At 42.0% G+C, this 16,647-nt stretch overlaps 1 protein-coding gene across 2 annotated transcripts in view; it reads left to right on the top strand.

Moving 5' to 3' along the window:
- Window positions 1–16,647, top strand: part of EFS (embryonal Fyn-associated substrate) — a 403,051-nt gene that overhangs the window by 363,836 nt on the left and 22,568 nt on the right. For both annotated transcript variants that reach the window (XM_085646256.1, XM_085646257.1), the window contains one exon: window positions 14,050–15,195. In XM_085646256.1, coding sequence (XP_085502382.1) covers window positions 14,050–15,195 — 1,146 coding nt within the window. The remainder of the gene's footprint in view (window positions 1–14,049; window positions 15,196–16,647) is intronic.

Consider the following 16,647-nt stretch of genomic DNA (forward strand, 5'->3'; position numbering starts at 1 on the left):
GACGGGGCGTGTCAGCTTCGTGAGGCCGCTGGCTCTCATCAGGGAGTGAAAGCGAGCGCCGCAGTGCCCACACCGTTCTCTGCCACAGGACGCACTGCTGAGGGTGCGAACTGGGGTTACCCTTCCCTGCCATGCGTCTTGCCGGTTTAGTTTGTTTACAGTGCTATCTTTATAGTCCCAATCTGCTACTAGTGTAGTGTATAAGCGCTAGGGAAGGTCTTCAGTTTGGTTGCCTACTATTATGAGGTCTGAAATTGCAAACTGTTGGCGTGGCATGAGTGTATTGTGTGCACAGGTGTTAGAGAAGTGCCTTGTATTTAGCAGCATTGTATACATTGGTTTTGGCTCGGCAGGAGTGTGGTGTGTTAATGCATGCAGATGTGTGCATGATTCATGTGTAAGGCTGCCACCTGATGCCAAGTGGTCAACACTCCCTGTTTCCGTCCTGACCTTTCATTTCATAAACTATTGTGATCTTGGAGTTGAAGTTTTGGTTCCTTTCCATTGAAAGAACCAGTTACATCATCAGTCCTAGTACCAATGTTTTGCCACAGAAAAGTCCAGGCCTGCAAAGATGGTGGTCGGAGGGAGGGGCATCTAGAGCAAGCTTGGCGGTCGGTTGTTCAGTGTGGCATATTAAGAACCAGCGAGCCGACCTGCAGGTTCATGGGTGAACAGATTTAATATTTTGGTGGCTGTGGACAGTTGATCCCTGACAAGAGGCGGGCCGAGGGTCTTGCAGCGGGTAGATAAGGGCACGTTTCATACCCATGTTCGTGCGAAGTTGTGTAATCTAGGATAACGTCGACCATGCGACTCGGCTCTGCAGGACACGAGTGGGGGCGTGAATGTTTTTTGAAAACGTTTTTATAATTAGAAGAACTGCCTTCTGATTTCTGTCCTCCTGAGGCCGGTGGTATGTCACTCCTTGAGGCTACTGCGCCGAAGGCAGCTGAGGAGTCACGTGTGTTTGACACTCGGGTCATATCTTAACGTTTTCGAAGGCAGGTATGGTGGGTGTCTTGATAGCAGGCTTCCAAGAGCTGGTGGCCGGCCTTAGTCTTCTGGATCCCCGGAGCGGGTGTAGTGCCTCGGGTGGAACGTAACGCCCCCTCAGGCCGTAGTAGGAGAATCCCGCCCTATACACGTGGGCTGTGGCTCGAGTCCACGCGTGGACCTCGGCTTTCAGCGGATTCAACTAGTGATTGTGGCCGACTTTAACCCCCTGATGAATTTCCCTCCTCCGTGGAGCGTACAGTACGATATCATGAAAACCTCAACGACTTTGCCTCTGTCTCATGAAGATCCAGAAAGAGAATGCAGTAAGTCTGGGTTTTAGACCTCTCAAATGCTCTGTAGTTTACGTTATTATTTAATTCATTTATTAATACAGATGTAGCGGACGGTCGTGGTACATTCATGGTATTAAGCCATGCTAGTGAGTCCGTTGGGTGGCGCCTGTGTCCCCTGCCCGGTCACCTGGACACAATCCTAAATCTATGCTATTGTGCAATAGTAGCTCACTTAATGACTGCCTGTAGCTGTAAAACAGCTGAAGACGGTGAGTAGGACCCCGCATAGCACCACCGATCAGCGGGGTCTCGGGGGCTGAAGTTGGGCTCATCACCTGCTCCATGACACCCTCAGAAGATGCGCCATGGCCTTCCGCCTTCACAACCCATCTAACCAGCAGGGCTTGGTTGTTGCATGCGGCAAGTGCTGAGGGTGGTAAATGCCAAACCCACCTAGTGCGAATGGTTTACTGAATTCCTGCCTTCATCGGCAGCTCCAGAGTGGTATCGACCCATTCAGCTATGCAGAAGCTAGCCAGGAGCCGAGGTCCCAGCCTTCTACCCAGGCTAATCTTTCTGGAGGCAGTTACATCTTTATACTTTTCATAGCGCCTGAAGGATGTGGGTGCACTTATTCCCAAACTGACTGCTAGTTAATGATTTGGTCTGGACATAGCATATGCATTCCAACACTATATGCACATATTTCTAGTGCGTGTAACAGTGACCTAGGCTTCTGTCTGATTGTTTGTGGTATGGCATAAGCCAACTCCAGGAAGTCCAGACCTGTGATGCAGGAGTGTTTCGAGGAGGGAGAATAAATGTAGGTACACTAATACTATGCACTCAACATATCATCACTACTATAATGACCAGCGTCCACTTTACTTTCACCTTCCCAACTATTCCTGGTTGCAAGCGTACACCCACAAAGGCAATGCTTGCATTACCTACAGCTGTTTTTGGTGGGATGTGGAGGCAGTCCTTGTTTTACAGGCACTTTCTGAGATCAGGACTAGTGCGATATTATGGGCTCCCACTGTTGGGCTTGAGGATCCTATCTCAGGGCGGGTTTCATGGTCCATATTTTGAGTGTTTGTTGATTGTGCTTGCTAGGAGTGGTGCTTTGTTAGATTTTCTTTCAAGGGTGGTACTTTGTGGTGGATTGTTTCTGTTGGCGGGGTTGAGGGTTTAAGCCTCTGGGGTTAGGGCTTTGTTCTGGTTTGTCTCTGCCTGTGTGCTTTCATATCCTAGCTCTTGTGGCATTGCGTAGATCCCATCTTGTGAGTGGTGATTTAAGGCTCTCTTCTAATGACGCGCTTGTGTTCAGTTCCAGTGCTATCTTGTTAGTATGCTTCTCAAGGACCTTTCGTCCCCACTATGTTCTTCACCCCAGTCTTCATTTGGGGAGATGCAAAGTTTGGGATTATAGCTGTCATAATTTTCTTCCGATTCTGCTTGGCAGAGGCAGATGAGACCTAGAAGCGGGTTTGTGGTGTCTGCAGAGCGTGAAGGTGTGGGGACACTTGAGTAGGACAGACCAGAAGAAAGGGGCTACTGTGGAGAGATGCTCGTCCGACGATAGCTGTAAATTGGTACCACACAGCAGAGGCGATAAAGAGCAAGTTCTGGATTTCAGCTGGCAACGTTTAGCACGCTGATATGTATACATTTGCTTTTCCCATTATAAATATGGATCTTCAGCAGTATACCTGCTATTCAGCCAGATTTAGATCAGCATCCCGTTTGGATTTATTCTTAGTAGACAGATTGGTCGCTAATGGGCTTACAGAAATACTTTCTAACTCTTTCTCAGACCACTCTTTAGTTTCATTTATATTAAGGGTAAGAATTACTCCGAAAAACAGGCCCAGGTGGCAGTTCGATAAATCTTTATTGCAAGACTCTACCTGGATAACAGAAACTAAAGTTTTTTTAAAGGAGTTTTTTCAGTTTAATGAAAATTCTGCATCTATGTTCATGGTATGGGAAGCATTTAAGGGGACCTTTAGAGGTCACACAATATCATATAAGGCTAGAATAAATAAGAAAAGAAAAGATTCAAGCATTACAGAAAGAAGTAGAAAAAGCAAGACAAAATCTCGATTTAAATACTACGGAGTCCCCTTTTAGAGTTCATCAGCATGAATTAGCTAAAGAAAAGGAACAGCTGAAGGATTTTTTTTTATTGGAAGAGATATCTGGGAGATTGGCTTATCAACAGAAACTTTATGAAGAAAGTCAACAGATTGGGAGATTCTTGGCTTGGTCCACAAAAAGTCAGAAAGCAACCCAAATAATTCCCCAGGTAAAGAATCCCTCAACTGGGATACTAATTGACGATAAACAAGCTATTTCAGAGGTGTTCCTATCACATTTTAACCAAATTTATGCGGAAACGCAGGGGGTAGATGTAGTAGATTTGTCGGGTTATTTTGAATTTTTGGATTTACCTCAGATACCCTCACATGGCTCTGAGATATTGAATAGCGTAATCGGGATTACGGAAATTCTAGCAGTATTAAAAAGTATGCCCAATGCTAAGGCGAGCGGTGCAGATGGAATTCCTGTTGAGGTTTTTAAGGTATTTCAGGAAGAAATCCTTCCTTTTCTGGTAAAATTGTTTAACCAGATAAAGGAGGGTTTGGATATCCCAAAAAGCTTTAAGGAATCTGTCCTAGTAATTTTTCTTAAAAAGATAAAGATCCCAGCGATCCCAATTCCTATCGCCCAATAAGCCTATTAAATACGGATTATAAAATATTTATGAAAATTTGGGCAAAAAGAATTGTCCCATCTGTACAACAGGTGGTACATGAGGACCAAAATGGTTTTATTCCGGGCCGATTGATGGCAGCCAATACATATTTCTTAACACAAGCCATTGATTATTTATCTACCAATAAGATGGAGTCGGTGGTCATGATGATGGATGTCGAAAAGGCTTTTGATTTGGTAGATTGGAGTGCTTTATTTTTTATTTTGGATAAATTTGGGTTTCCGTTATTTTTTTTAAGAATGTTAAAGGAACTCTATAGCTGTGCGGAAGCCAAGGTTGTTATAAATGGAGAAGAGGCTGGTAGGGTACAAATTAAGCGAGCCACATGTCAAGGCTGTCCTTTATCCCCCCTTTTGTTTTCCTTGTTTTTTTAACCTTTGGCTGTCAGGCTGCGGAAGAGTTTGTTGATTTTGCCTCCAATTGAGGGGATGGCAAAAGTCAAACTCTATGCAGATGACATTATTTTATATCTGAAGGCCGGGGGATCTAATGTTCAAAACGCACTGGATGAAATACAGAAATTTACGCAGGTGGGGGGTTACTGTAACGCCCTGAACGTCTCAGGATCGTTTAACAGACACGACAATGAGGACGCAACCACTTGTGAAGGGTTAGTTCTTTTTCTGAAGGCAAATAAAATACAAAGAACAAACAAAAGTTATAGTCACTGGAATCCTCCAGGCTAAGTACGTTACCAGCCCACAGCACGGATGGTCCTAACCGTCCTCTGCATATACGCCGATCCCGGCGTATGCCAACAGAGGGCAGAAATGAAATGGCCGACAATGCCAATCGGTAGGCTGTGAGGGGCACGAAGAGTGTTGGGGAGAATCGAGGAGTCAGGGAAACACCCAGCCGGGGTCTCTACCTGAAGGGAGCAGCCGCTCAACCTCTTCCTCAGACTGCACCGGGACGCGGGGTCACCTCCTGGTGATGCGTCACCGATACCCCAATCACAAGCAAGAAGACTAAACCGAGAGCAGCCGCTCGATCGATCCTGTGGACTTCCGAGTCTGTAACGCGGCAAACACCTCCTGGTGTGCGTTACAGCTGGCAGTCCCTGTGTCTCTGGTCGGGCTGGGAGTTACGACTCCAACCAGCAAAAGCGCCACTGCGCTTGGACTCAGCCGAGTCAAAAAGCGAAGCTCAATGGTTGACCGGTAGAGCTTCCGGGTCCTTCACAGGTGACGATGGGGCAAGACACGGCCCAGGGAGTAACGACTCGACCTACCTCCGTTCTTGCCTTACTGGAGCACCACTCCGGAACACTGCTCTTCACAAAGCAGGTACGTCGGTGTAAACACAATATCCGACAGCCTTGTACCTCCCGGTTCCTCCCTTTATAGGGCGTGTTTTCCTTGAGTTATGTAACAGCTCTCCTGTTTACATAAGGGCGTGTTTCCCTTGAGTTATGTAACAGCTCTCCTGTTTACATAAGGGCGTGTTTCCCTTGTATGACAGGAATTCTTGACAGTTACAAAGTAAACCAAGTAAAAACTGAAATCCTTGTTTTTTAACTCCACTCTAGCGGATATTCCCGCTTCTATTGTCATAAGACCACCGCATCCAATTAGATATTTGGGGATATACGTTACACAGGATTTTAGTCAGTTGTTCCCCCTGAATTATAATAGAATGCTTATAAAAGTGAAAAATGTATTGGACAAATGGACTCTGCTTAATTTATCTTTAATAGGACGAATTTCGATGATTAAGATGTCGATACTTCCATTGCTTATGTTTCTTTTCAGCAATCTTCCGCTGAAAATTCAGAGTTCCTATTTTAAGGAATTAGATCAAATGATTCGGAAATTTGTTTGGAATAACAAACATCCTCGAGTGAAATTTGCTACATTACAACTGGATGTAGCCTCAGGAGGTCTAGCTTTACCAAATTTCTCCACATATTATCAGGCATCATTACTAGATTTGTTTTCTCAATTGGCTGTGGAAAATTCAGTATTTGATAATTTTATATTGGTACAGATGTTGAAAGAGAGTGCTATAGGGTTGCCGAATTTATTACGGCTGGCAAAATTGCCCAAAAGGACCAGATATAAAGTGATTTCATCATTAGTAGAAAGGATGCAGCTCTTCTTCAAATTACGAGATATTCCAGCATTTCATGCTTTTGCTTCTATAGAGGACTGTGCAGCAGGTGGTCTCCTAGTATCCAGAGGCCTTTTTCAACAGTGGCAAGAATTGGGTTTTAATCGGCTTGGAAATTTCTTTAATCATGAGACATTAATAACTTGGGAAACAGTTTGGTTACAAACTAATTTTTTAACAACAGCCCTCTCTCTGAGTTTTTATCAGTTAGTCAATTTTCTTAAAATTAATTATGTAGCATTGAATAAAATGTCAGAGCAAATTGCTAGGCAAATGGCGAATACAATGTTGGGGATAGGAGGCTGGTATCGGCTACTTCATCAAAAAGCCCATTCAGAAGAGATTCTGATAACAGAACTTCAAAAAATCTATTCAGAGATATAAGATATAAGGGAATGGCAACATCTTAATAAGTTAGCAAAAAAAGCACTTGGAGGGGCTAATTATAAAAGGATGAATTTTTTATCTAGATGGCGTGTCTATTACACACCTCTTAAATTGCATAAGATGTTTCCAACAAACCCAAACCAATTTTTTAGATGTAATATTCAGGATGAGGGTGGATGGGTACATATTTTTTATTAATGTAATAAGTTACGATTTTTTTGGGATGAGATCTTTGATAAGATCTCATCATCTCTGTCTTGGAATATTCAACCATCGGTTATGCTGGTTTTATTTGGCACTTCGGGGGAGGTGAAAGGGCTTACTAAATATCAGCAGTATTTTATATTCATTGCCATAGCTGTGGCAAGATCATTAGTCCTACAAAATTGGAAAACAGATAAACAACCCAAGATCGACCATTGGCTTAATAAAATGAATAGAACTTTCAGGTTTGAGGAGGCTTATGCGAGAAGGGTTGGAGCAACCAAAAGATTTAGAGCTATCTGGCATGAATACTCTGAACAAGTTGAGAGGGAAGGAGAAAGATTTTAGAAAATAAGGTATTTTAGAGTCTTTATCCTTTGCACAACCAAATAAGCCAGGTCAGATTAACTATATTAGTATTATGCTGGTGATAGTAGAGGGGCAAGGTGACTGAAATCTAGTTTTAATATTTTGCATTTTATTGACTGCTGCTATGTTCCATCTTGTACTTTAAAAAGCTTCTATTTATTAGCTTTTTTATGATATCTTGTTTAAGAGCTGCTCTTATTAGCATTTTTGCATTTTGGATTATTGTATGCTGTAGTAATGTTCATGTTATTTATATATATGTATTGTACATAGGTGTTGTAGTACCACTTTAAGATCCATGTACAGGACAAGTGTTGACCATCAAAGTAGCTCCATGGTAATGCAATGCTGAGGTCTTGATCTGGTCAGTTGCTCCTGGCTGATGTGTCTTGATGGATGGGATCTTTCTTACTCTGTAATAAACTAACATCTTCTCACAACCTCCTGCTTGGAACTTCATATATGGATGGATTCTACATTGGCGACGAGCGTGGGATCTACTCATCATCCTTACTGAGTTGTGAACCTACTGTTGTGGGATTTTACAAGAAGATTTCAACATCTGAAGTCCACTCAACTTGGACATCTAATCTTCTTGTAAGTGTTCTTCCTTATTTTAAACTTAAGCTTCGCCACATTTCTCGCCCCTTTGACTTTAAAACAACTTTTAGAGGGCTGGGAGATATTCGATGTGGGCTTAATGAAACCTGGATACTTTGTTGGGAACGCATTTTCTCCTTCTCATTAAATGGAGAAATGTTTTGTATGTTCACAAAGTAAGGATTTATTTTTTCTATAATATCAAAGGAAGTTACCTTCAAAAGATTTGTCCTAGCAAGGTTGGGAACTAACCTTTGCATCACCTAACTTGTTTTGGCTCCCTGAAATGTTTTCTACAACTAAACTACTCTTCCAATACCTAGCAATTTTATTGTGCTCCCTGTGAAGACCTTCATTCGCTTGGGGTTCGTCTGATTTCACTGAATTAAAGGAGCGCGCTATGCATCCCTTTCAGCGCGTTCCGTACATTGCCTGCTGAGGCTTAAATTAAAAATAAACAAACTTGGGACACTCACCCGGCGAATGTTGAGCTTCGCATCAGGAAGAACATCGAAACGTCAGTGGGATTGTTATCTGCGAGGCTACAGTGCGCCTTTTGAACATCATAGGCTCCGGTAGCTCCTGTGACGTCTCTGCGACGTGCTCTGCGCGATTGACAGCGCTTTAATTTCCTTCGTTTTCGTGGTGAATCCAAATTCCATTTCAGCAAGCAGTTTCTTGTTTGGTATCCTCGACCTCGCTGACATTTCTCTTGTTACCTCATGAGCTATTGCTGCAACGAGAAACGAAGGTACATTTTTTTTTTCTTAAAAAAAAAAAAATTGAGATTAAAGGGAAAGCAGCGCCATCAGCGCACTTAAATAAACTTCGATGCAGTTCACCATGGATAATACAACAGATTGAATTATTCTGTTAAGACTTCTTTTTGCACTTCAAAGCAGTTCACCATGGACAGTACAACGGAGTGAATTATTCTATTAAGACTTCTTTCCGGAAAAATTTGCTTTTGGTTTGTGCACATTCTAAATCAAACTCATTTTACAAGCATATTTTATTTTTATTTATTTTGCAGTGCAAGTGAAATTTCTCTATATTTAACAATTTATGTGAATATACGTTTGCATTTATTTTTTGTAGTTTTGATTGATCGCTCTGCATATTTGACAAAGGGAATAGTACTGACTTGTGATCTGTTCCATTTAGTGCAAGTGGAGGTTTTGTTTAGTTAGTAATTTTTGCTTCACGTTCAAGTTTAAAAAAAAAATTAAATAAAATTACAAGTGTATTCAGTATTTGTTGGAGATGCAGAACGTGGCCACTCCACCTTTCTTTTTATCCAATCCTGGTGACCCACCGATTAGGTGGCAGAAATGGAAGAAAGTATTCGAGAGGTATGCCAAAGTGTGTGGCACTAATTTAAGTGCTGAAAGAAGAACTGCGCTGTTGCTCCACTGTCTAGGCTCAGAAGGGCAAGAGGTATTTGACCATTTACCTGAGGTAGATGATGCTAGTTTAAATGAGTATGAAGTCTGCATATTAAAATTAGATCGTCACCATTTACCCAAAGTGAGCACTATACCTGAGCGATATCATTAGGAAGCTAGGTTCTTCTTGTAAATTTGGAGGGCTTTTGGAGAAAAGAATAAGAGATCAATTTATGCTAGGGTGCAATGTACGTAAGGGATGATATATGGCAGAAGGACGACCCTACTCTTGATGAAGTTCTGGTGATTGCAAAACAGATTGAACATTCTCTTAAATGTGTGGAAGTGATAACTAAGAATGAAAATAAGAGTGATAATGTTCAAGTAGTTAAAGTTCATGGAAAGGAAAATGGTGAAAACAAAGATAAATACGATAAGAAACTCAAAACCTCCAGGTCTGATAAGAAAGTTATGATTACTTCTAAAGACCAAGAGTATAACGTCAAATGTTACAGGTGTGGGAACCCCAATCATTTAGCCAATATAGGAAATGTCCTGCCCTTAAAGTGAAATGCAATAAGTGTAAAACAATTGGACATTATTCCACCTCTTACAGATTAAAAAAACTTGGTTCTAAGGTTAACATGATATGTAAAGATGTAGAAAGTCTAAGTACTTCTGATTCTGACCTGGATTGTGGGCAAATCATCTCTCATATTTCCGATGATAAAAAGAAAGGCCCCATTGATGAGGTGATAGTGAAAAATTGCAAAACTAATGTTCTGTTTGACTCGGGTGCTAAAATAACCATTGTTTCAAAAACGTTCTATGAGCAACACCTACTCAACAGAGTTAATCTTTTGAAGCCTGACATTAATCCTTATTCATATGGTGGAGAGCCTATAAAACTAATAGGTTACTTTAATGGTTTAATTGAATATAAGGGAAGATATACCTCTGGAAAGGTGTATGTCTCGTATAAAGGTGATAGCTTATTGAGCTGGTTACACCAGAAAGATCTAGGTGTGATTTTGGATCCAAACAATGATCCGCCTATTATATTGAAAGAACATTTTGACATAAATAGTATAAAGTTACAGTCCTGTGATAAAGGATACACAGAGGAATTAAAGAACTCCTTCCCTAGGGTTTTTAAAAATGAGCTAGGATGTCTTAATGATTATGTTCACAAGATAAAACTTAAATCGGGGGCGGTTCCCTTTGCCAGCAAGGTACGAGGTGTCCCTTTAGCGGTTAGAGAAGAGATGAGACCAGTTGGAAAAACTTCAGTTAGCAGGAATAATAGAGGAAGTGGAAGGGACAGAGTGGTTGGCTCCGGTGGTTGAAGCTCGCAAATCTGACGGAAGTCTCCGTCTGTGCATTGACCTCAGAGAATTTAACAAACAGGTGGTGATTGATAAATATCCCCTTCCCAAAATCTCAGACATGTTAATGCTTCTTAAGGGTGCTAGTGTTTTTTCAACGGTTGATCTTAAATCGGCCTATCACCAGATCAAATTGGATGAAGAGTCCAAGGATTATACCTCGTTCATTACACCATTTGGCACCTTTAGATTTAAATGCTTACCATTTGGTTTGGTTTCGGCAGCCTCGGTGTTTCAGAGAGCACTTGAACGTGTTTTGAGGTTCAGAAAGGCGTAAAAATCTACCAAGATGTTTTGATTTTTGGGAGAGATGCACGTGAGCGTGATTTAAGAGTGAAGGAAGTATTGGAGAAGTTTAGTTCCCATAACCTCACGGTGAGGATTGATAAGTGCAAATTTAGGCAATCCTCGATTGATTACTTGGGCCACACTATATCTGGTAGAGGTGTTGAACCTAAAAGTGAGTTGGTTAAGTCTATAGAAAACCTGGCCTCCCCAAAAAACAAAGAAGAGCTCATGAAGTTCCTAGGAATGGCTGAATATTACAGTAAATTTGTTAAAGGTTTTGCTGAGAAGTGTGTTAACATGCGCACACTACTCTGCAAAGGTGTGGAGTTCAGTTGGAATAAGGAATGTGAAATGGAATTTGTCAAAATAAGAGTATCTTAGGGAGACTCCTAGGTTGAGTAGTTTTGACCCTACAGCAAAGTCGGTGCTAGTCACCGATGCAAGTAACAAAGGCTTGGGTGCGGTGTTGCAGCAAGAAGGTGAAGGGAAAACGCATATCATTTTATTTCTGTCACAGAGTCTAAGAGGAGCTGAAAACAGGTATTCTGTGATAGAAAGAGAGGCTTTGGCTGTCCATTGGGCTATAAAAAAATTGAAGAATTTATTGTGGAGTAACAGATTTGTGGTCCGGACGGACCACAAACCTTTAGTTGAAGTTTTCAATAAGAAAGGAACGGATGCCATCTCGAGCAGGATCTCAAGATGGGTTGTTGATTTACAAGGTAATGATTTTCAGGTAGAGTATTTACCTGGCGTACGTAATCCTACAGCAGATGCTTTATCCAGACTGGTAACGCTTGATGAGAATTGTTCTAAGCGAGAGGAAGAGGAGGAACTTGATTGGGTGTGCATTATTGATTGTGATGGAATAAAACAGGAGAGGTGGAGAGAAGAGTGTAGAACTGATGAGGAGCTTGTAGAATTATCCTCCTTTCTTGCCACTGGATGGGTTAAGAAAAGAAAAGGTGTATCAGAAAAATACTGGAATGTGAAGGACGAATTATCTGTTTCTGATGGGTTGCTATTTCGTGGTACAAGACTCATTCCCCCTAAATGCATCTGTGAGGAATTGATCACATTAGCTCATCAAGGACATCAGGGGATTTCTAAAACCAAAGAAAGCATCAGACTCAATTATTGGTGGGCTGGGATGGATTTGGACATTGAGAGATTAGTGCGGGAGTGTATCCCGTGTACATTAAGTGAAAAGTGTTTTAAACCAAGAGTACAACCAATGGTTATTAGGAACAGACCCAATGCTCCCTGGGAAGAATTAGCCCTGGACATTTTGGGTCCAGTTAAAAGTAAAGAAGGTGATTTTTGTGTTTGTGCCGATAGATCTGTACTCAAGGTGGTCTGAAATTAAAATCACAAGGTCGATTGATTCCAAACATGTTATTTCTTTTCTCATGGATGTGTTCTCTAGAGAGGGTTTTCCTGGGTTTCTACTCACAGATAATGGGGTACAATTTGTTTCTAAGGAAATGGGTGAGTTTTTAGAGAAATGCTCTATTAAGCACAAGCGTTGCTCTCTATATCACCCAGAAAGTAATGGTACGGTGGAGAGATTTGTTAGAGTTCTCAAGGAGTCCATTTCTCTGTCCAAACAAACTAACATAGATTGGAAGGAAGGAATTATTAAAACGGTAGAAATGTATAGAATTACCCCTCATTCCACTACTGGGTGTACACCATTTCTTCTTCTTAAAAACAGACAACCAAATACCTTCATCACACCTTATTGGGTCAATCAAAAGGTCATCAAGAACGATGAAGATCTGTCTTTTGGGTCATGGAGGGAAAGAGAAGCTAAAAAAATTATGGATAGAAAATTGAGTTTTGATAATAAGAAAGCTGTCAAGAAAACTAGTGTTAAGGTAGGCGATTTAGTGATGATCAGAGCACCACCAGGGCGGAAGTCTTCTGAACTATTCAGAATGATACACAAAGCTGAACTATTCAGAATGATACACAAAGTCAAAAAGGTATTTTCCAATGCAATCAAAACTGAGGATTCTAGGATCTGGAATCTCAACAGAGTGGTTGTTATCAATAACTCTGTAGTAAAGGGGAATTTAGATAAGACAAAGTTAAACTCTGATAATACGGGTCAAGCAAGTTATCTGAGAGAGAAGAGTAAAAGATTCATAAAGTCTCCTGAAAAATTCAAAGACTATGTCAGAATGTGATCTCCGTTGTTTTTATGACCAAAACACTATATTAGAAAGTTATTTCCATTGTTTTCTTTGCTTTATATCTCTTTCCATACTGGGTGTGTTTTTGTTTGTAAAGGAGGAGGATGTGTAGTAATGTGCATAATATTTATATATATGTATTGTACATAGGTGTTGTAGTACCACTTTAAGATCCATGTACAGGACAAGTGGTGACCATCAAAGTAGCTCCATGGTAATGGAATGCTGAGGTCTTGATCTGGTCAGTTGCTCCTGGCTGATGTGTCTTGATGGATGGGATCTTTCTTACTCTGTAATAAACTAACATCTTCTCACAACCGCTTCATATATGGATGGATTTTACATATGCCCCTTTATTTTTCAAATATAAGAGCCATGATACTTCTTGGCTGTTTTATTTAAGCTTCAAGTACTTGTACATTATTTAAGAACTGCTATTAATTATCTGAAGGTCTTTTATGGTATTAATGCTAGTTTGATATATTTTTATTATGAATTGTTGCTTTAAAGTAGCGTTTGTATCTAATTAACTCACGCCATGCTAGTCTATATCCTTTTGGTCTGGAAACTGCACTCTCAATATTTATTTTTCCTGCCTTATCTCTGGTTATAGTATTGTATATTAATAAGATAAAAGCTATTACTGATTAATTATGCGTAATCTAGATGATGTCATGTGTTTTGAATGTATAATTGTTGTTTTACTACTTTCTTCTTCAAATAAAAAATATTTAAATAAATAAATATGGATCTACAAGTTGTTTTTGTTGTTTACAGCACACACTCTGCCACAGACCAGCGCACGATTAAGTTTATGGAGATTAGTGATCAGTCCAAGCCAATTTAGTGCAGGTATTTAAAACACCAGACTGGCTGAATCGCAACATTTGACAAGTTGATAGCTAGGTAACGGAGGCCAGGGACTTGGAAGTGGTGTGCAGTGCAATTTGAACAGACTGAAAATGATGAATTATTGCCCTTGGCTTGGAGTAGAGAGGTAGGGTACATATTAGTCTGTCTCACCTGTTGCTTTGTTTCTCTTCTCTCCATCTGCAGGTTTATGGCCACCCCCAGCCGCTCCGAGACCCCTTGAAAGCACGGCAGTCACCCAGTGAAGTCTACGATACCCCAACTTCCTTTGGCAAGAAGGTAGCACGGGTGACCCCACAGCCTGTGCCCACGAGCTGTCACGAGCCCGAGCAGATCCCAGAAGACATCTATGATGTGCCACCTGCCTTCCAGAAGATGGCTGGGGAAGTTCTGGAGGAAGAAGAGGACGAGGATGTCTATTCTACTCCATCCAATCTGAAGAGGGCCTCGGCCCTGCTGAACCTCTATGAGGTCCCCGAAGAGGTGCTTTGTGCGGAGGCAGACGGCTTGGTCTACGACGTGCCAGCCCTAGCCCTGGAAGAGCCATGCTCTCCCCCTACTGCCCTCCACCGTCTATCCGTTTCTAGCGCTGGCAGCAGCCACTCCAAGTCATCAGTAGAGTCTAGCTCTGGCAAGGATGTGCCTCCCGTTGGCAAGGAACTAGTGGTCGATGTTGTATCGGCACTTGAGACGCTAGCACGACTGCACCAGTGCCTACAGGGCCTCTTGGCAGGCTTTGCTGGTACTCACCCACCAGAGATGCCGGACACGGAGCCGCTGCGTGAGGCCCTGAAGGACTACATTGGCTTTGCACAGGTGGCAGTTATGGGATCCACGCAGGCCTCGGACCCGACATTACACCAGCGTCTGGCTAGGCACCTAGAGCTGCTGGAAGAAGCCCTGAGTAGTCTTCCATGTGGTAGTGTTGGCGTACCAGAGGCATCTGGAGGGCGGCGGGTTAAGAGCATTAAGACGCCAGTGAAGGACGGCGAAACAAGCTCTCTTCTGTCATCCTTGCTTTGCCAGATTTCTGAGAGCAGTGCTAGTGTGGCTGGGCTGGTCCAGACTAATGCCAACCTGCTCTTCCAGAGGCCACGGCTGCCATCCAATGAGAGCCTTTCACGCCGGCCGCTGCCTGCCCTGCCCACTCAACTCAGTGCGGCGCGCCGTGTGACCGAGAGCGCCTCGCCAGCCTCTCTACGCAAAGGAAGCATCCAGGATCGTCCGCTGCCACCTCCACCGCCAGTGTTCATATCTGGGAAAGCAGAGCTAGGGCCAAATGAGTATGAAGGCATCAAACTAACTGAGGAGTACGACTACGTCCATCTCAATGTGAGTGCAGCCCTGAGAGAACTCCTACACCTCCCAAGTGTCAGTACTCCTACAGCATCTCCATAGATAGTACTTCTGTAACACCCCCTTGTTTGCTGCATCTGCCCATGCTATAGTCACATGCTGTGCATTATTCCTCCAGGTAGTGGTTGGGTGCGAATGGGTTTTAGAAATTATTTTATTTTGGGCATCGACCATAGATGGAACCACTACCTCTTGATTAGGTCAACTTAGAGCCCGCTGTGCTCTTGTGTGGGACTACCATCTTTATATTCTTTTTTTTTTTTCTTTTTTCTATCAGTGGCTTCAGAAGCTATAAGAGGAGATAATGACTTTCATTAAGGAGGACAACTCTTTTCATAATGTATTCTGAGGTTCTTCATCCGCTTTGACAGTAAATAGAGAAAGAATAACAGCAATGAGTATCAACGTAAGATCGCATTAGAATTCAACTCTCTTCGACCACAGCAGGTCCAGGTTGGAGAGAATGCATGTACTAGGATGTTTTGCTTTCTCCTTTTTTCAGGATCTTTGTCTATAAAGATGACTTCTTTTATGTTTTGCCAAGGTTATCTTTGAAAATTTGTGTTGAATGACCTGTGTAATTAATGTAATTGTTTTTCCACGTAAACACAAGACTGAAGGGTTTGTTTCTTGTTCTAAATTCAGACCAAAGGTATTAAAAATTAGAAGGGGACAACATAGGGATCACTGCATTGTGACATAGAGGTCAGATTCAAGTAACCATGTGTCTTTGGAGCAGCACTTGTTTGATTTGGGTTTACATTTGATGAGGAGGGGTTGAGTCAGGGGCAAAGAAAACACGTGGAGAACATTTTCCCCAAAACTAACATGCTAAAATCAATTGTTCAAACTTAAATTGAGCCTTTGGCCAAGTCCGTAAAGACTTGTCGGTGTGAGAAAAATCAAAGTCATTGCCTCAGACAGACACGTTTTCACAACTGTGAGAAGTTGGCCTGGTATATGCTGGTCACTAGTCATAGTGGCCACCTTGCCCCCGTACAATTCGACTCTTATGGTAGATAGGTTTAAGACAACCTTTTAAAAAAAGCTATCCTAGTGGTAGCTGTGGAGAGCAGCCTTCAGGCTAAGTCTCTGAGGAATGTAAGGCAGCTTGTTTTACCTTATAATCTCTTGAATTACCAAATGAAAAGACACCACACAGGTATATATATCAAATATATATGTATTTGTTACTTACAACTCTCTGCTAATCTCTTTATGAGATCAGAAGTCAGGAGCATATGCACAAATCAACATTTCACAATAAGTTAAGCACAAATATGGCTGGGGCCCTAGGGGCGTACCAGCTCATATACTAAAAAAGAGACTTAAGAATAACGACTTGAGAAGGGACAAGGCCTAGGTACTTCAGAAGCGCTGGGGCCTCACTAATCCACCCAAGGCAGGTAAGTAAAGGACCCATGGGAG

Source organism: Triturus cristatus, chromosome 1_1 (assembly GCF_964204655.1).
Source record: "Triturus cristatus chromosome 1_1, aTriCri1.1, whole genome shotgun sequence".
In the NCBI taxonomy this organism is placed as follows: Eukaryota; Metazoa; Chordata; class Amphibia; order Caudata; family Salamandridae; genus Triturus; species Triturus cristatus.